Source organism: Mirounga angustirostris, unplaced genomic scaffold (genome assembly GCF_029215605.1).
Source record: "Mirounga angustirostris isolate CCGP_5_RB_7025 unplaced genomic scaffold, mMirAng1.0.hap1 SCAF_3, whole genome shotgun sequence".
In the NCBI taxonomy this organism is placed as follows: domain Eukaryota; kingdom Metazoa; phylum Chordata; class Mammalia; order Carnivora; family Phocidae; genus Mirounga; species Mirounga angustirostris.
In genome coordinates this window covers 157,493,727-157,515,111 of record NW_026991711.1, presented here as the reverse complement: position 1 = coordinate 157,515,111, position 21,385 = coordinate 157,493,727, and the positions used below count along the sequence as shown (strand labels likewise).

General features: G+C 35.6%; 1 protein-coding gene across 2 annotated transcripts in view; it reads right to left on the bottom strand.

Annotated features, from left to right (window-relative positions):
* The window catches only part of CCDC150 (coiled-coil domain containing 150), a 77,544-nt gene that overhangs the window by 18,420 nt on the left and 37,739 nt on the right, over nucleotides 1–21,385 (bottom strand). Inside the window, exons 14-16 of one of the 2 annotated variants that reach the window (XM_064586856.1) lie at nucleotides 16,134–16,247; nucleotides 11,078–11,161; nucleotides 5,170–5,277 (exon numbers count right to left, since the gene is read on the bottom strand). In XM_064586856.1, the coding sequence (XP_064442926.1) occupies nucleotides 5,170–5,277; nucleotides 11,078–11,161; nucleotides 16,134–16,247 (306 nt within the window). The remainder of the gene's footprint in view (nucleotides 1–5,169; nucleotides 5,278–11,077; nucleotides 11,162–16,133; nucleotides 16,248–21,385) is intronic. The other variant, XM_054506075.2, reaches the window with a different exon arrangement.

The following is a 21,385-nucleotide window of genomic DNA, read 5'->3' as shown; positions in this document are numbered from 1 at the left end:
AGAATCCACATGTGCTACTTCTTTGTACACACACTCTCCCAAATCCATCCCCTGCCCTGGGGCAAGTAATAATTTGTTCTAGACCTCCGTAGTTTTGTCATTTCAAGAATGTTGAACATTTTAATGTAATTAACTTTTGTATAGGTAATATGTTCACATTATCCTTTTTTAAACAGCATGACTGAGGTATGAATGACCTACAATAAGTTGTGTATATTTCAAGCATACAGTTCTGACATCTGTATAAACTCCTGAAACCATAATCAAGATAATAAGCATTTCTATCATCTCAAAAGTTCTCTCATGCCTCTTTGTAATCTCCCCCTTCTGTCTCTCCTTGTTCCCCCACCTCCACACAAGGCAACTAGTCTGTTTTCTGTCATGATAGTTTTTATTTTCTAGAATTTTTTATAGATAGAATTATATTGTATGTACTCTTTTTTGAATGGCTTTCACTCAGCATAATTATTTTGAGATTCATTCCATCTTTTTCATGTATCAATAGTTTGATCCTTTCTGTTGCTGAACAGTATTCTATTGTAGGACATACCACAATTTACTCATCCATTCACCTTCTGGACACTTGCGTTGCTTTCAGCTTTAAGCTATACAAATAAAGCTGCTGTGAATAGTTGTATACAAGACTTTGTATAGATTTATGCTTTATCTTTGGTAGCTATGTAGGAGAGGAATGGCTGGGTTATACAGTAGTGTTTCGTTTTTAAAGAAACTACCAAACTATTTTTCAAAGTGGTTGTACCATTTGACATTCCCTTCAGCAGTGTGTGTGAGTCCCAGTTGCTCTGCATCTTCACTAACATTTGGTATGATCAGTTTTCAGTTTTATACATTCTAATAGGTGTGTGGTACTATCTCAATGTGGTTTTAATTTGCATTTCCCTAATGACTGATGTTTAACATCTTTTCAAGTACTTAGTTATTATCCATATATCTTTTTTTCATTGAGTTGTTTTCTTCTTAATAAGTTTTGATAGTTTAATACATTCTGGAGACAAGGCCTTTTATAAGATATGTGATTTGCAACTATTTTCTCCCGGTCTACAGCTTATATCTCATTCTATTAATATTCCTGAAGAGCATAAGCTGTCGTATCTTTTTTTTCCCTTTATGGATCATGCTTTTGATGTCAAATCTAAGATATCTCTGAGTAATCCAAGATCACAAAGATTTCCTCCTATGTTTTCTTCTAGAAGTTTTACAGTTTTAGGTTTTACATTTAGGACTGATCCATTTTGAGTTCATCGATTTTTTTTTTAAAGATTTTATTTATTTGAGAGAGAGAGTGAGCACACAAGGAGGAACAGAGGGAAAGGGGCAAGCAGCGCTCAATCTCACGACCCTGAGATCATGACCTGAGCCAAAATCAAGAGTCCAGCGCTTAACTGAATGAGCTACCCAGGTGCCCCTGAGTTAATTTTTACATATGGTGTGAGGTATGAATCATAGGCTTTTTGTTTTTATATATGGATATCCAACTGCTCCAGCACCATTTGTTGAAAAGACCATTCTTTCTCTACCTTCACTTTTGTTGAAAATGAAATGTTCATAAAATTACTTTGAATAGGTGTCACATTATTAAGATACAAAAGGGTAAAGTGAAAAATTTCCCTGCCATCCAGTTTTCTTCCTCGAAAATAATGTTGCCAATTTATGATGCATTGTGGAGCTATTCTATACATTACAAGTGAATATATATATATATATACACACACACACACACACACACATACTCACATATGTATATATTTTTTATCCTCCTACCCCTTTTACTACACAAATAGTAAAATACTATGTATACTCTTCTGAACCTTGACTGTTTTAATATAATACATATATACTATATACATATATAGTATATACATACATATGTTCAAACAGTATTCCAAACCATGAATACACCATGATTTATTTAGCTAGTCTCTTACTGATGAAATTTTGGTTGCTTCCAGTCTTTTGCTATTAACAAACAGTACTTCAATAAATAATCTTGGAAGCATGTCATATGTATAAGCTGGTATATCTGTAGGAGAAAGTCCTAAAAGTATAACTGTGAGGTGAAATGATACTAAATTGTCCTCCACAAGAAGTTGTAACATTTTACACTTCCAACAGCAATAAAAAACAGTATCTTTTCTCTACATCTTCTTCAACATTATTACACTCCCTTAAAACTTTTCACCTATAACATTTGAAATACTTTTTAAGGTTCCAAAAATATTACAAAGGATGTCAATTCACAGACTCTGAAAACCTACTCGATTTTGTTCTAGAAAGGGACTCAAGGAAGAATACAGTTTTTATAATTTTACCAATTTTTTAAGATACATATGAAAAGGCCACTAGCAGAAATGTTTACAGAAAAGATCTAAATAGTAGTCAACTCTAGAATACAAACTATATAGTAATTTCTATTTTTAAATATCAAGCAAAGATGGATACTCTAAAAAGTTTTCTTTGGAAAATATTTTCCAATGTTCAAGTTCTTGGGGCTTTTATTAATGTATTTCTCTTTTAAAAGCAGGCTTTATCTAAACATTTTACCATGAATATTAAGATTAGATAGATATTTTGAATTTTAAAAAAATCAAAATCAGATTTAAAAAATCTCAATGGCTATTGTTAATCCAAATCTTTCTAAAAATTAGTTATGTGCTAGCCAAAATGATGGTTTCAATCTACATTGTCAGTTTTTCTTATTTGTGAAGAACCTAACTTCCTTGTTGTTACTCATACCTCCAAACATTATCTTTCTGGATTGTTACTACTTTTCTTCATTGTTGTATAAATCTGAAATTTCCTTATGACTTAATTTGTGGTCTTCACTTACCGAATCCCGTTTAAGAAAATTTGGTGATTCATTAATTAATGGTCTTGAAGCAAGAATGTCTATTTTACCTTCCAGTCTTCCCTCCATGGTTTTAATAGCATTCAAAAGAGTCTTTAGAGAGATTCTAGAGTCTCCAATCTCCTGAGAAGCTCTCATAGTAGTCAGAGTAGGTGCAAAGGTCACACGGCGTGCAGAGTTGGGAATAACACTGGGCAAACCAACTGACGAAGTTCTTTCCCTTACGTTGTTTACATGGGGCCTATAGCTTTCAAACAATTTCGAAGACGCAGGCCTCTCCGGAGATTTCCTTCTTCTTGGAGGCATCACCAATTAAAAACAGTAAAATGACTAAGCCTAGAGTTATTTTTCAATGAGTGCTCCTTTTATGAGGAGGAACAACACAGTACTCTAAATGAAGCTCTGATGGAAAGTATACTTGAAAATGTGTTCCTTTGCTTTCAGAATGAAGAAATCACACTGTAAAGTTGTCCTAGTGAAGAAACAGACCTTCCTTAAATCGAATTCCCTGTAGGAGAGTGTATCTAATGAGGCCCCCTTTTCTAGTATAGTCAGATGGTTAGAACCCTAACAGTATTCTCTTTGAAGACACATTCTACCTCCTTGGTTACCAGTGGTATACAAACAAAAATATTATAGATACAGAAGTTAGACATACTGAGTATTTAAGATTTTTTTTTTTTTTAATTTCATACATGGTAAATCTAAATTGTTGAAATGAATCACTTTCTCTTGGTAACACATTCCTGGATTCTTTTTCTTTTTTTTTTTTTAAGGGACAAAGGACTTTATTTTCATGGCACAACAAACAGCATGGGCATCAGCATATTTTCATTCACTCCCTGAGTCCTAAGGGCAATACGAGGGCCAGATGGCACTAGCACATGCAATGAGTAGCATTAGAAAAGAGGAACCCTGAGTTTATGGAACTTGAATCTTCTATAATGGACAATAAGCATGCCTGCCCTTTGGTCAGGAGAGAGATGACGCCATCTCTGTCCCACAAGGCTGTTTGCTATATATTCATTCTTGAAAAGAGTCTGAAACAAGAGGCAGTAAGTGTCACATGTAGAAGAACAAAGAATCATGGCAAGTTTTTTCTCAACAAAAAATAATTTTTACAGTTGGCCAAATTTGTAAGTCTGGAAACTACTGAATTAGATGTTATTCCGGAGAATAAGGAGAAAAGAAAAAGCAAGCAAGCAAACAAACAAACAAAAAAGAGGACAGTTATTTTGTGGGAGTGTGTGGAGGTGACAAAAATTCTTCCTGAGGTTCTATATCTGACTCCTAAGTAATTAATCAGCTCTTAAAGTTAGCTTTATATTGTGTCCTATTAATAGGAATAATGGCTTTAATTATTTTTCAACCATTAATTTATTGCCATAATGATTCTGAAGTGTAGCCTATAATAGTGTAAATGTTTTGGGTTATGTCATCTTTGTTGAGTAAGTGGCTTTGTACTACTGAATAGTGTAAATGTTTTGGGTTATGTCATCTTTGTTGAGTAAGTGGCTTTGTACTACTGATTTCAATTGATAATATTAGCATTTTTTGAAAAGGTATGATAATTTTACATTTTTGTGAAGTGTTCATTGAAATTTTCAAAACAACTTCAGAAATTTCTGTGAAAGAGGGAATGTGAATCTTGGGGAGAAAAAATAGGACCATTTACTACAAGCAGCTTACATGAAGTCGTCTTCTATGTAACTACTCTGATTATTTTTCTTCACTAAATGTTTTGTTACATTGTTTGTCTTTCTCCATTCATGTGTTAAAATTTTATATGAACTACAAAAGGTTTTCAGCCTCAGCAGCCACCACAGTGACAAGTAAGCACTTATACTAATGCCTCTTTCATGTGAGCTGTCTGGTGCAGGTGTATCTTGTTGGCACTGAGTTCTGAATTTGCCAATAATTATAAAACCGCTTCCTCTATGAAAGTGTTTCTCGATGCTTTCATTAAAATGATGCTCCCTATGAATGCTCACTCATAACATTATTTTGCTTCTGAAAGATATAACTTTTAATTCTATAATAAAGTTTATGAGTACATTCCTAAGCCTACAATTAGAGCATAAATAAGTTGGAATGTCCCAGTCCTACTTCAGGCATCTTTTTTTCTCACAGTTCAGCAAAACCTTGTACATTGGGGGTGTTTAAAAAATATTTGTGAATTGAGTCAAATGAGAGAATATTCATCTTTCTGGGACTATATGGTAAGGTGGGGAGAAACGCATCAATTTCTTAAAACCTAATTAAAACAATATAACAGCAATCTGTTTTGTAGCTATTAATCACACCTGAGCATATTTGCTCTCTAGAGCCTTGTTCAACTTGCGTAGATGGTCATTCTGTGAACTGGTTTCAGTAAAAGAATGTAGTTGTTCTTCTAGCTGTTTAACTTTTATCTAGGGTAAAACAGAAGAATAATAAAATGAGGCTTATTAATTTTATGTGTATATATATTATTAATACATATACTCTAAAAGGATATATTATATATATACACACATATACATATACATACATATATACACGCACATACTCTAAAAGGATATATATGTTATACATATACACACACACACACACAACTCTAAAAAGAAAAATAAGATGTCATGAGTTTGGAAAAATCACAGAGAATCCTTAAAAGTTATAAAAGCAATCCCAAGTTTTTCTAATATGTAAAGAACGCTATTTCAACTAACATAGCTATTTCAATAGCTTAAAGTAGGCTATAGCCATTTACATGTACGGAGATAACTAATTTGGTTTCTATTGTTTATGGAAACTCCAAATTAACATGACTCATGAATATAAAAGTGAGACTTTGTGGGTAATAATTTCAATTAAAAAATTGTGATATCTAACATTCAAAAAACATTTTGAATATGGATAATTAGAATTGTCAATATGCAAGATGACAGTCTTATTGACAGAATTATAAAAGTTGAATAAATGAAGTTCTTATACAATAAATTATACTTTAACACTAACTGAGAAAGATGACATATCTTTCTCTTTAAAGAAAATGATCATTTGGGGGAATGAAATTATTAATATTTATTCACTAACCTCCAAACTGTGTTTTTCCACATTTTCTTCCTATCCTACCCACCCTTTCATACAAACCAACAATTAACATTACTGAGCTTATCCCTGAATCAGAAAAAATTTCATCCAAAATTTTTTTATTTAAATCAACTTTTCCCCCTCTGTGTGTCTTGTTTCCTACCTGTAGAGGGTAAACACTTCTTGCCTATAGTTACTGGACACTTTCAGGAACTGTTAAAAATGTGATTGCTAATATTGGTTTTTTTTCAAAGACTGCATAAAAACACATTCTGTCTCAGGATCTCTCTCCTGTTCCACTAAGCTGGATCCTTCTTTTATCTTTGCTTAACTCAACCTCTAGGTACACAGTAAAATGCCCTGAAACTTTTCAGATGGCATGTTCTCATTTATAAGCACTTTAATTTTTGTATTGTCTTATTTGGCATGATTTTTAATTCAGGACATTCATAGGGGAAAGAACACAGAAGCAAATACATTGTGCTGCCCCACAGAGATCTGGGTGGGTGGGTGGGGGGATTAAAATCCAAGCAGCTTCCAACACTAGCTTATCAGCCAGTCTCAGGAACAGCAGTAACTTAGGTCAAGGTCTTTTGTTTATCATTCTTTTTTTTTTTTTTTTAAGATTTTATTTATTTTTCAACAGAGAGAGAGAGACAGTGAGAGAGGGAACACAAGCAGGGGGAGGGGGAGAGGGAGAAGCAGGCTTCCCGCGGAGCAGGGAGCCCGATGCGGGGCTCGATCCCAGGACCCTGGGATCATGACCTGAGCCGAAGGCAGACGCTTAACGACTGAGCCACCCAGGCGCCCCTTGTTTATCATTCTTAATCCTTTTTAATAATTTTACTATAAATGTATGCCTAAATAGTATATAGTATTATTTTATGAGACTGATCCATGTTAACACATGTCTCTATTATAGAGACTGCTTTCAAAACTGGTATAACTACTTTCAGGAGTAATTTAATAAACTCTAGTAAAATTCAACATCTGTAATCCTACAATCCAGGAATTCTCCTCTCAAGATTTATACTTAGCTTAGAGAATTTTTTTATATATGAGTACAAGGAGACATGTACAATAATTCATCACATCGGTGTTGTTTGTAAGCAATTGGAAACTGCCTAAATGTCCATCAACAGAAGAAAGGATAAATCTATTTTGGCATATTTATAAAATGGAATAGTACATTACATTGAAAATAAAATTCAGACCATGTTTGAATCTGGGGCAGCAGTTTCTCACACAGTCTATATTAGCAGCTAAAACCCACTCTTTATACCAATCATTAAGTCAATTCTAAAACGTAATCTTTTATCAAATGATTCATAGGTAATATTTTAGTCAATTATTCAATGTAGAGAGAACACAGAAGATTATTTTGATCATGTTTAGTATGCAGCTCTTCCTTTAAATTATCTTGCAAGACTTTTATGGTATAAGAGCATTTTCCCTTGGGTTGATGAAGTCAGTCCCTTTGGAATGTGCCAGCCCAAGGTATGACATAAAAACACCATGAGTCAATAGTTTCAAGTGTTTCAGCTTTCAAAGACTATCAAAAACATTAAGCCCTTGTTGTAGGAATATGAGCAGAAAAAAGTTGTATTTTCCTTAAGATTCTGAGGATAACCTCTAAAGTATGTAATTGAGGTATAAAAGGTTAAATAGTAATCTATACACCCAGCCTGTAATGTCGACTAGCTTTCCTAATGAAAAGGAGATGAGAGGTATGCTTTCCCCTCCTCATTTTATAGGTGAAAGAGATGAAACTCAAACACAATAAAAAAACGATTAACAAAATGCCAGTAAGTACCTATCAAGAATTGCTTTAAATGTAAATGGACTAAGTGCTCCAATCAAACAACATAGGATGCAACCCAAGCACTTTTAAGAGGGAAGCGTACAGCAAGGCAAAAGAAAAATCTCACATAAACAACCTAACCTTACACCTAGAGGAGGTAGAAAAAGAAAAAGCCCAAAGTTAGCAGAAGGAAGGAAATAATAAAGACTAGAGCAGAAATAAACAAAAGAGAGACTGAAAAAATAGAAAAGATCAATGAAACCAAAAGCTGGTTCTTTGAAAAGATAAAACTGATAAACCTTTAGCCAAACTCATCAAGAAAAAGAGGACTCAAGTAAATAAAATCAGAAATGAAGGAGGAGAAATAAACACCATATCACAGAAATACAAAGGATTATAAGAGAATATGAAAAATTATATGCCAACAAACTGGACAACCAGAAAACATGGATAAATTCCTAGAAACATACAATCTCCCCAGACTGAATCAGGGATAGAAAATTTGAACAGACTGATTACTAGTAATGAAATTGAATCAGCAATAAAAAAAATCCTAATAAACAAAAGTCAAGGATCAAATGACTTCACAGGTGACTTCTACCAAACATTTAAAGTAACAGGTTCTGGGGAACCTGGGTGGCTCAGTCAGTTGAGCATCTGCTTTCAGCTCAGGACATGATCCTGGAGTTCTGGGATCAAGCCCTGCCTCAGGCTCTCTGCAGAGCAGGGAGCCTGCTTCTCCCTCTGCCCCCTACTCTTGCTCTCTATCTCAAATAAATAAGTAAAATCTTAAAATGAATAAATAAATAAAATAATAGGTTCTGCTGATACTACTGTGGTTTACTGCCTACATTAAAAAAAATTTTAATTATAGTTGACATACAATATTATATAATTTTCTCTGTCATTTATTTATTTCATAACTGGAAGTTTGTACCTCTTAATCCCCTTCACCTATTTCACCACCCCCCACCCCTGACAACTACCAGTTCTCTGTATTTATGAATCTGTTTCTGATTTTTGGAAGTTTTTCTTCCTCTTCTATATTTTGGAATATTTGGGAATATTGAAAAAGAATGAAATCTTGCCATTTGGAATGACATGGATGGACTTAGAGGGTATTATGCTAAGTGAAATAAGTCAGAGAAAAGCAAATACCATATAATTTCACTTCTACGTGGAATCTAAAACAAAACAAATGAACAAAAAACCAGAAACAGATTCATAAATACATGGCTGTCAGAGGTGGGGGGGAATGGATAGGTGAATTAGGTGAAGGGGATTAAGAGGTACAAACTTCCAGTTATGAAATAAGAGACAGGGATGAAAAGTACAGCATTGGGAATATTGTCAATAATGTTATAATAACTTGGTATGGTGACAGATGGTAACTACACTTATGGTAAGCATTTTGTAATGTACATACTTACTGATTCACTATGTTGTATGTCTAAAATTATATAATATTGTATGCCAACTATGTTTCAGTTAAAAATAAAAAAATGTAGGCAGCACACCACAGTAGTGTTAGCAGAACTTCTTACTTTGTTTCCAGTAGACATCACAGATATTTTCATATCACATAACAGTTACTGCAAATATCTTGAGAAGCTGTGCTTATCACTAGTTTGAAATTAGTTTATAAAAACACTATTAGATTTTGTTATTGAATGCATTAAAAAAGAAACAAATATTAAAGTATCAATTATTTTTGAATATTTTGATAAATAGATTTGAAAAGAACTGAATTTTTTTTTTTTAGAGAATGCACAGTGGGGTGCGGGGTGGAGAGGCAGAGGGAGAGGGAAGAGAGAATTTTTTTTTTTTTTAAAGATTTTATTTATTTATTTGAGAGAGAGAAAGAGCAAAAACAGGGGAAGTGGCAGAGGGAAAGGGAGAAGCCGGCTCCCCACTGAGCAGGGAGCCGGACCTACAGCTTGATCCCAGGACCCTGAGCCGATGCTTAACCAACTGAGCCACCCAGGCGCCCCTGGAAAGAGAGAATCTTAAGCAAGCTCCATGCCCAGCATGGAGCCCGACATAAGGCTTGATTTCACAACCCTGAGGGTCATGACCTAAGCCGAAATCAAGAGTCCAAAGTTAGCCAACTGGGCCACCCAGATATCCCAGGAATTGAATTTTTTAAAAAAATATGAAATTCAAGAAAATTAAGACTTGCCCAAGGTTAAACAAATATAAATGATTATATTTAAATGTAACACTGACTCCAGAAAATATTCAAAGCACACAGATAGTGGCCAAATAGCCTTATTTTTCAGCAGACAACCTATTATTTCACAACCAACTTTACCAACTGCCTTTTACATATCTGGGCCGATCTGGTGTGCTAACCCTATAACAAGCTCCTGGAGCAAATGAGATGAAATTAACACTGACATGCTTTACATGTCTGTAGTGAGATTACTTAATCAAATCAGCTCTAACTGGACTTCACTTCATACCATTTAATCCAGTGGTCCTCAAGTATGGTTGCATATTAGAATCACTGGGGAGCTTAAAAAGCACTGAAGCCTAGGACCTATTCCCTGAGATTCTGATCTAATTGGTCTGGGGGGCAAGCCTTGTCATGGGGATTTTTCCCCTTGTATTTTATAGATGAACAGAAAAATTGAAAGAATTTTACTGTGAATGTGAATACCCTCACCATCCAAATTCTACCATTAATTTTTTTATACCTGCTTATCACATACCAATTCATCTATCAATTTCCTCTATTGATCCACCAAACTATTTTTTTTTTTCTGTTTCATTTCAAAGTAAATGGCAGACATCATACACTTCCCAGAATGAGGTGTTTAAAAAATTCCTCAAATTGTAACGTGTAGCTAAGGCTGTGACCCATCTATTCAGACTTCAGCATTTCCGCTGGAGTTGGTTATCAGTGTCAAGCTTCCTGCTCTGTAGGTACTATAGGGATAAACCCCACAGGAAGCAAAACAGTATCCCATTCACTCAAGTCTCTTGCCTTTGAGTCCCAATTTCCAGGGTTATTTCTTTTTAAGAATATTATAAAATTTCAGCAAAAAAAGAGAGCATAGGCTGTCTACATTCTCAGCGAATGACCATGCATAAAACAATTATAATACAACTTCAAATAGTCACAGAATGGGCTTTGGTTTCATAATTTTAACTTTCAGTATTATATTACAGATATGTGAATAGAAGTCATCTGGATTTTATTTAATAAGGCAACAAACTTAGGGGGGTTCAAAAACTTTGGTCCAAAGTTACAGAATTTCTCAAAACCTGGCAATATTTAACTTGACAACTGTGATTAAAAAATTACACAACACAAATCAGAAAATAAAATCTCATACCTGGAGTTTTCCCTTTTCATAGGCCAGTTTATTTTTACTCTCAGTAATTTTTCCCAAGGCCTTTTCCACTTGCTGTTGGGCAAGCTGACAAAGCAAACACAGGTTATCAGTACCTAGGCATAGAATGGAATAACCATTTTCTGAACAAGTATTCATACCCTTATCATTTCTACAGTGACAAAACCAGGATTCATATTTATTTGCCTCTGCTGCCTCTTAGTTTTTCCCTAGAGTGACTAGTCTTTCTATACAACCTACCCCCAAATTATGCACATTCAATATAAAAATTTATATCCAATATTAAGCATCAGTAGGTTAACTATTATGGCCATCTGAGTATTTGTCCTATCAGAGCAGTATTTATTTCATACATTAATTATACATATTCATACATTGTTTCTCAAAGTTTCTTTTTTTTAAGAGAGACAGCAGCAGGGCAGAGTGCAAGGGGGGAGTGGGCAGAGGGAGAGGGAGAGAGAGAATCTTAAGTAGGCTCTGTGCAGAGCCCAACATGGGGCTTGATCTCAAGATCCTGAGATCATGACTTGAGCTGAAATCAAGTCGGACGCTTAACTGACTGAGCCATCCAGGTGCCCCATTAAAGTTTCACTTTTAATCACTATGTGTGGTTCCCACTAAGGCAAAGGAAAATATTTTTAAAAAGCATTCAGACCAAAAAAGTATTGGTTTCAAAATAACCTAAGAGAAATATAGACTGTTATCAATAAAGGGGCGGCTAATAACAATATATTATCATAAAGTTAATCATCAATTTTCTGTCAGTGGAAATCCCCCTTTCCCACAATACTTTCTATTTTGGGAACTGAGGTAAAAACATTCCATGAACACAACATTTGGGATTATGTTTTGACTAAGTCTTCAGCAAAAATAAATGACAAGGGTGGCCAATGATGTTACAAAAACAAAGCTATATACCATAACCATAAAATCTTAGTTACTTAAAATTCAATTCTAAAGTATATAAACTGAGGTGCCCAATGTACTGTAAAGTGCAGATTCAGTGTATAAAACACCAAGAGCTAGATTTAACCTAAAATATGCTAGCTGTAACAAACAGAGATAACTGCTTGCCTTTTTGGAATATGAAAAGGGTATTTTTTGCAGTAACTTAGATGATCTGGGTCTCTTACAAAAGGTGTCCAGGAATTTTTTTTAAATAATGGCACTTTTTTTTTTTTTTTAAAGATTTTATTTATTTATTTGACAGAGATAGAGAGAGAGCACAAGTAGGCAGAGTGGCAGGCAGAGGGAGAGGGAGAAGCAGGCTCTCCACTGAGCAGGGAGCCCGACGCGGGGCTCGATCCCAGGACGCCGGGATCATGACCTGAGCTGAAGGCAGCCGCTTAACCGACTGAGCCACCCAGGTGCCCCTAAATAATGGCACTTTTACCTCAATAAAATTCCCTCTTTTAAGCAAAGGCATACAGAAATTCTATTAATCTGTTAAGTATACTTTAAAAATAATCTTCCCTTTTTTTGGTCACCTAAGAGAATGCTAATGCAGTGGTAAGTGTAAAGTGTCTAAGCAAAATCAAAATGTGATTAATATTTGACACAAGGTCACTTATTTACATTCACAACAAACAAAGAAATTGTTCTAGTTGCTAAAGGAAAGCAGATATTAAGGCAGTAATTTAAATTATTGTTTCCAGATTATTATTATTATTATTTTTTAAGATTTTATTTATTTATTTATTAGAGAGCGAGCAAGCGAGAAACAGCAAGAGAGGGGAGAGGGTCAGAGGGAAAAGCAGGCTCCCCGCTGAGCCGGGAGTCCGATGTGGGACTCGATCTCAGGACCCTCGGATCATGACCTGAGCCGAAGGCAGTCGTTTAACCAACTGAGCCACCCAGGCGCCGTTTCCAGATTATTTAAATAGGCCTTATATTAAAGAGAATCAATGGAAGACCAGAAATTAGAGAGCACTTGAATGAGTGAATATCTCAGATTCTGAGTTGTGGAAGGCCAAACAGATTAACCTTTGCTTAAATAATCTTGTCAATATACTACAAAGATTATTAATATGCAAAGCAAAATAGAAACTGGAGAATCATTTGAGAATTACCATACAAAGAAAAATGCTAATGGTTAGAATATGCATTTTAACTGATTCAAAAATATCACTACTTGGAAAAAGCAGGAAGCAAACAGAATTATCTTAAGATATGAAAGAAAGGTTGACAAGGATTCAACTGTAAGCTACAGAATGATTTCTAAAATCATTTTTAAATTTTAGGTGAGCTGACCCTACTCAGCGGGGACTCTGCTTCTCCCTCTCCCCCTGCTCGTGCTTGCTCTCTCTCTCTCTCAAATAAATAAAATCTTTTAAAAAAAATTTAGATAAGCTGTGAAAGTTAGCAGAAGCTGTTAGAATACATAAAGCCAACAGATACTAGCACCTTGGTAAAGCTATTTTATAGGCAGATTGTAAGCAGGGATTTTTTTTTTTTTTTAAGATTTTATTTTTAAGTAATCTCTATACCCAACATGGGGCTTGAACTCACAACCCCGAGATCAAGAGTTGCATGTTCTACTGACTGAGCAGTCAGGCACTCCTGTAAGCAGGGACTTTATTCAAAATATTTAACAACTAGGGGTGCCTGGGTGGCTCAGTCGGTTAAGTGTCTGCCTTTGTCTTAGGGTCATGATCCCGGGGTCCTGGGATCGAGCCCCACATTGGGCTCCCTGCTCAGGGAGGAGCCTGCTTCTCCCTCCCTTCCCCGCTCAGTGTTCTCACTCGCTCTCCAAACAGAACCAACTTTGACACCTGCCCAACTGTACACTGACTGAATGTCATCCTAGTTTTAAGAAATACATTTATTTATTCTTAAGATTTTATTTATTTGAGAGAGAGAAGAAATACAGTTAATTCATTTTTTAATGATTTCAAATCATTAAAGTCCTAGTTGTGTAGGGAACTGTATTTCTGTCTCGTGCTATCATTTGAAATCAAGAAGTGAGAATAGTTATTTAACTTGAACTCAGGAATAGTAAGCTTCCCCCATTTTCATCATTCCTCACTATGGTTCCCTGAATGACTGCCTGTGGTGAGAGACTTAAATTATACCATCATTAAAGGCCGAAAAAAAAATAAACCCAAAATCAGTGTGAAGAAGAAAAAAAGAATACTGTTTAAACATGGATAAAGTAAGCTAGGCCCCGTGATAAGCACTTTACACACAGTATGACATTTAATCCTCATATCCTGGCAAGATAGACATGACCCTCCTTATGTTCCACTGAATCAATCTTTCTCAAATACCTATTATGTATTAAGTGCTATGTTAGGTAAGGGAGTATAAAGATAAGTAACTACAGTTCTTGCATTAGAAGAGAGTGAAGGCAGATACATAATTCTAATCAATTTCTAATCAATGAAATTATTATTTTGATATGTATATGCACAGCATGCTGTGGGAACCCCATGGTTAGGGGGGGATCTCCTTAGTCCCAAAGTCCATAGAGGTTAAGGCCTGCACAAGTCACACAGTAAATGGAACCAAGGGTTGAAACCAGGTCTGTCTGAATTCAAATCTGTGGTATGGCATATACAACACACACTCATAAGCATTATCTCCAAAATCCAGTAAGAGGTTATTTTAGAAGGTAGTTCTTATTGAGAATTTCAAGTGTTAATTCCCAAAGAACAAAAATACACTGCCAACATTGAATGGTGATAGGTTTAATGATATTGCTGAGATTAAAAAAAAAAAACAAAAAAGCCCCAAATCCTGACACCTCAACCGCATTTCTCAAGATTCATACAGCCAACAGGGGCGTGGTCAGAGAAAATTCTATGTGGAAACACAGAACTGCAAGATGGAATTGAGGTTTGTTTTATCACTGAGAGACCTTAAGAGGTGCTATGAGCAGGCAAGAATCAACACTGACTGATCAAATCATTGGCAGGATCTGTCAAAATCACTATTAGGATGAGGCTACAGGCCTACTCACTGGCAGAGGGGGATGAAAGAATCAGGAAGACTGAGATGTGGTCTTCCAGAGGGACCAGAAGCAGGTGGATTGATAAGCCCAGCTGATGCATGGCCAACAAGCAAGTAGAGGACATGGATAAATCTTTAATCTTGGGGGAGGGAGTATTGGTCTGAGATAGTACCAGGAATTAGAGCTAATGCACCTTGTTGCTGTAATAGCAACTTAAAGGCCTTTTTTCTGGGATGGTTCAGATACTAAAATTTCAATAAATGGTAGTTATCTGCTACATGCTTTACATGTATTAACATACTTAATCCTCAGACAACTTCCTAATAATGGTATTATTTTCCCCACTTTGACAGATTAAGAAACTGAAGCTCAGAGAGATCACAGCCAAAATTGAAACACAGGCAGTCTGGCTCTAAAGCTATGAAAATGTAATGGATTTAGACTTACTCTCTAGGTTTTCATAGTTTAAGTAATGAGCAGCTTATGACAGAGGTTGAAAGAATTTAACTCAGATTAAGACAGACTCACATCGGAGCCTTCTCTGCAATTTTCAAAGGTGATCTGCATTCTATAGAAACAATTTTTTTTTTTCAAGTACTCAAAAGCACACAGGAAAACTCATTAGCTGCTTAACAGAATGATCATCTCTTTAAATACCCTTCACTGAGAGATGTTTTACAAACTCTACCATTTATTTGTTTTGCACTGACCTTGTCAAACAGCTTTTAGAAATTGTACTTATTACTGATTACCTAATAGAACTGTCAGACAAGGAAAAGAAAAATATATGTTTCTTCCTCATAATTTATGGAAGAGCAAATATTTTAAAACATTATATATATTTGTGCTTTTCAGTATTATAGATCATCTGTGGAGGCAGATATTTAATAGCTGCCTTAAATTCTTGTTTTCTTAAATCTTTTATTGTTTGAGTACTCTAAGGCTCTCTGCTATATTTAGCCTGAGTTATCCAGGACTTAATAATTATTAAAATGCAAACAAATGAAGAAAACCCATCTTCTGACTTCTGATTTTTAAAAAACTCATCAGGCATTAATTCTTAATTTAGACTGACCTTTTTATACCCACCCCATTGTAATCAGAAGTGACTTGCTGAAGTTCTAGGGAAGCCATTTGTTCCGCCAGGTGCTTATTCTTTTCCTCTAGAGTCTGCAGGTTGTGGGTTAATGCATTTATATCTACCTTTGAAACACAAAAGGAGAAAAGAAATCTATTTATGCTAGATCCAAAAATATTATCTTATTTTAAAAATGACATTTTTAACTGTAATTTAGAAGTTATTGTATGAACATGTCCTCCTGTCTCTAAATGCAGGGATTTGTAGTCTGATAGCTCTGATGATTTTGTAAACTTTTTTCTTTTCTTTTAAAAATTTTCAGCTTTTCCTCTCTCATTCTCTCTCTCTCAAATAAATAAATAAAATCTTAAAAAAAAAAAAAAAAAGGGCGCCTGGGTGGCTCAGTTGGTTAAGCGACTGCCTTCAGCTCAGGTCATGATCCTGGAGTCCCTGGATCAAGTCCTGCATCGGGCTCCCTGCTCGGCAGGGAGTCTGCTTCTCCCTCTGACCCTCCCCCCTCTCATGTGCTCTCTCTCATTCTCTCTCAAATAAATAAAATCTTAAAAAAAAAATAAAAATAAAAATTTTCAGCTTTTCTAGTTGTCTTCAACAGGAGGGCTATGACAAATTACATTGTTCACATTTACTAGAAGTAGAAGACCTTCTGGTACTTGGTATTTACTTAAATATTAATTTAAGCTTATGAACATAGATGCAGAAAGGCTCCACCAAATACTAGTAAAATGATTTCAGCAATATATAAAAAGGATAACAAGCCAGGACTAAGTTTATCCCAGCAACACAAAGCTTGTTGAACATTCAAAATTAATTAGTATAATTCACTACCATCAATAAATTAGAGAAGAAAAAATGTATGACCATCTCAATAGATGCAGAAAAAGCATTTCACAAAACTCAACATTACTTCATGATAAAAACTCAGCAATCTGGAAATGAAAGGGAACCATCTTTACCTGATGAAGTGTATGTATAAAAAACCTACAACTAATATCAATCTTAATAGTAAAAGACTTGAATGTTTCCCCCTAACACTGGGAAAAAAGCAAGGATATTTACTCTCACTATTCCTGTTCATTATCATACAGAAGGCTATAGCTGATGCAATAAGGCAAGAAAAAGTACAATAGACCTAAAGATTGGAAATGGAGAAATAAAAATATCTCTACTTACAACAGATATGATCATTTACATAGGAAATCCCACAAAAGTGTACAAAAAAGATACCAGAATAAGTGACTTTAGTAAGGTTGAAGGACACAAGGGATGCAACTCAATTGTATTTCTATATACTAGCAATAAACAATTGGAAATTTCTTAAAAGTATGCCTTTTGTAATAGTATCAAAACCCATGAAATTCTTTGGTACAAATCTAAAAAAAAAAATATGTCCAATATTCAATATGCTCAAAATTATAAAATACTGGTAAGAGAAATTAAAAACCTAAATAAAATGGAGAGATATATCATGTTCGTGAATAAGATCAATTGCTAAAATGTAAATTCTTTCTAATCCCAATTAAAATTGTGTGGGCCTGGACCAGGGTCCACTCTTTGGTGGGGCCTGAACTTAGGGCTAGAAAAATACGCCCTAGAATAAAGACTAAAGGGAGTTCTTCAGGCTGAAATAAAAGGGTATTAGACAATAACTGGAATTCACATAAAGAAAGAATACAGCTACTACAGTAAAGGTAGCAACATGAGTACATATAAAAGGTGTTTATGTCTGTAACTCTCTTTATTACCCATAACTCAAAATTATATAGTAAAAGAAAGAATAAGGGAATTTAAAAAGTACACTAGAAGTATCTTAACACAGAAGGCAGCAGTAATGGAGAGAGAGAGGAATAAAAAGCATGTAAGACAAAAAAAATAAATAAAGAGTAAAGTGGCAGACATAAATCCTACCTTATCAGTAATTATGATAAATATAAATGGATTAAACACTCCACCAAAAAAAAAGCAGAGACAGGCAGAATGAATTTTTTAAAAGATCCAACTGTATGCTGTTTATAAAAGACACATTTTATTTATTTTAAATTTTATTATGTTATGTTAGTCACCATACAATACATCATTGGTTTTTGATGTGGTGATCCACGATGCATTGTTTTCGTATAACACCCAGTGCTCCATGCAGTACGTGCCCTCCTTAACACCCATCACCGGGCTAACCCATCCTCCTACCCCCCTCCCCTCTAAAACCCAGTTTGTTTCTCAGAGTCCATAGTCTCTCATGGTTCATCTCTCCCTCCAATTTTCCCTTCCTTCTCCTAATGTCCTCCATGTTATTCCTTATGTTCCACAAATAAGTGAAACCATATGATAATTGACTTTCTCTGCTTGACTTATTTCACTTAGCATAATCTCCAGTCCCATCCATGTTGATGTAAAAGTTGGGTATTCATCTTTTCTGATGGCTGAGTAATATTCCATTGTATATATGGACCACATCTTCTTTATCCATTCATCTGTTAAAGGGCATCTCGGCTCTTTCCACAGTTTGGCTATTGTGGACATTGCTGCTATGAACATTGGGGTGCATATGGCCCTTCTTTTCACTACATCTGTGTCTTTGGGGTAAATACCCAGTAGTGCAATTGCTGGGTCATAGGGTAGCTCTATTTTTAAATTTTTGAGGAACCTCCACACTGTTTTCCAAAGTGGCTGTACCAACTTGCATTCCCACCAACAGTGTAACCACTAAGGAAATTGAAGCAGTAATCAAAAAATCTCCCAACAAACAAAAGCCCAGGGCCAGATGGCTTCCCAGGGGAATGCTACCAAACATTTAAAAAAGAATTAATACCTATTCTTCTGAAACTGTTCCAAAAAATAGAAATGGAAGGAAAACTTCCAAACTCATTTTATGAGTCCACCATTACCTTGATCCCAAAACCAGACAAAGACCCCATCAAAAAGGAGAACTACAGACCAATATCCTTGATGAACATGGATGTAAAAATTCTCACCAAAATACCAGCCAGTAGGATCCAACAGTACATTAAAAGGATTATTCACCACGACCAAGTGGGATTTATCCCTGGGCTGCAAGGTTGGTTCAACATCCACAAATCAATCAATGTGATATAATACATTAATAAAAGAAAGAACAAGAACCATATGATCCTCTCAATAGATGCAGAAAAAGCATTTGACAAAGTACAGCATCCTTTCTTGATCAAAACTCTTCAGAGTATAGGGATAGAGGGGACATACCTCAATATCATAAAAGCCATCTATGAAAAACCCACAGCGAATATCATTCTCAATGGGGAAAAACTGAGAGCTTTCCCCCTAAGGTCAGGAACATGGCAGGGATGTCCACTATTACCACTGCTATTCAACATAGTATTAGAAGTCCTGGCCACAGCATTCAGACAACAAAAAGAAATAAAGGCATCCGAATCGGCAAAGAAGTCGTCAAACTCTCACTCTTTGCAGATGATACGATACTTTATGTGGAAAACCCAAAAGACTCCACCCCAAAACTGCTAGAACTCATACAGGAATTCGGTAAAGTGGCAGGATATAAAATCAATGCACAGAAATCAGTGGCATTCCTATAAACCAACAACAAGACAGAAGAAAGAGAAATGAAGGAGTTGATCCCATTTACAATTGCACCCAAAACCATAAGATACCTAGGAATAAATCTAGACAAAGAGGCAAAGAATCTGTACTCAGGACACTATAAAATACTCATGAAAGAAATTGAGGAAGACACAAAGAAATGGAAAAACGTTCCATGCTCATGGATTGGAAAAACAAATATTGTGAAGATGTCAGTGCTACCTAGAGCAATCTACACATTCAATGCAATCCCTATCAAAATACCATCCACTTTTTTCAAATGGAATAAATAATCCTAAAATTTGTATGGAACCAGAAAAGACCCCGAATAGCCAGAGGAATGTTGAAAAAGAAAAGCAAAGCTGGTGGCATCACAATTCCGGACTTCAAGCTCTATTACAAAGCTGTAATCAAGACAGTATGGTACTGGCACAAAAACAGACACATAGATCAATGGAACAGAATAGAGAACCCAGAAATGGACCCTCAACTCTATGGTTAACTAATCTTCGACAAAGCAGGAAAGAATGTCCAATGGAAAAAAGACAGTCTCTTCAACAAATGGTATTGGGAAAATTGGACAGCCACATGCAGAAGAATGAAACTGGACCATTTCCTTACACCACACACAAAAATAGACTCCAAATGGTTGAAAGACCTAAATGTGAGACAGGAGTCCATCAAAATCCTAAAGGAGAACACAGGCAGCAACCTCTTTGACCTCAGCCGCAGCAACTTCTTCCTAGAAACATCACCAAAGGCAAGGGAAGCAAGGGCAAAAAATGAACTATTGGGACTTCATCAAGATAACAAGCTTTTGCACAGCCAAGGAAACAGTCAACAAAACCAAAAGACAACTGACAGAATGGGAGAAGATATTTGCAAATGACATATCAGATAAAGGGCTGGTATCCAAAATCTATAAAGAACTTCTTAAACTCAACACCCAAAGAACAAATGATCTAATCAAGAAATGGGCAGAAGACATGAACAGACATTTTTCCAAAGAAGACATCCAAATGGCCAACAGACACATGAAAAAGTGCTCAACATCACTCGGCATCAGGGAAATCCAAGTCAAAACCTCAATGAGATACCACCCTCACACCAGTCAGAATGGCTAAAATTAACAAGTCAGGAAACGACAGATGTTGGCAGGGATGCAGAGAAAGGGGAACCCTCCCACAGTGTTGGTGGGAATGCAAGCTGGTGCAGCCACTCTGGAAAACAGTATGGAGGTTCCTCAAAAAATTGAAAATAGAGCTACCATATGACCCAGGAATTGCACTAATGGGTATTTACCCCAAAGATACAAATGTAGTGACCCGAAGGGGTATGAGCACCCTGATGTTTACAGCAGTGATGTCCACAATAGCCAAACCATGGAAAGAGCCAAGATGTCCATCAACAGATGAATGGATAAAGAAGATGTGATATATTTTATACACACACACACACACACACACACAGGAATATTATGCAGCCATCAAAAGGAATGAAATCTTGCCATTTGCAACAACGTGGATGGAACTGGAGGGTATTATGCTGAGCGAAATAAGTTAATCAGAGAAAGACATGTATCATATGATCTCACTGATATGAGGAATTCTTAATCTCAAGAAACTGAGAGTTGCTGGAGTGGAGGGGGGTGGGAGGGATGGGGGTGCTGGGT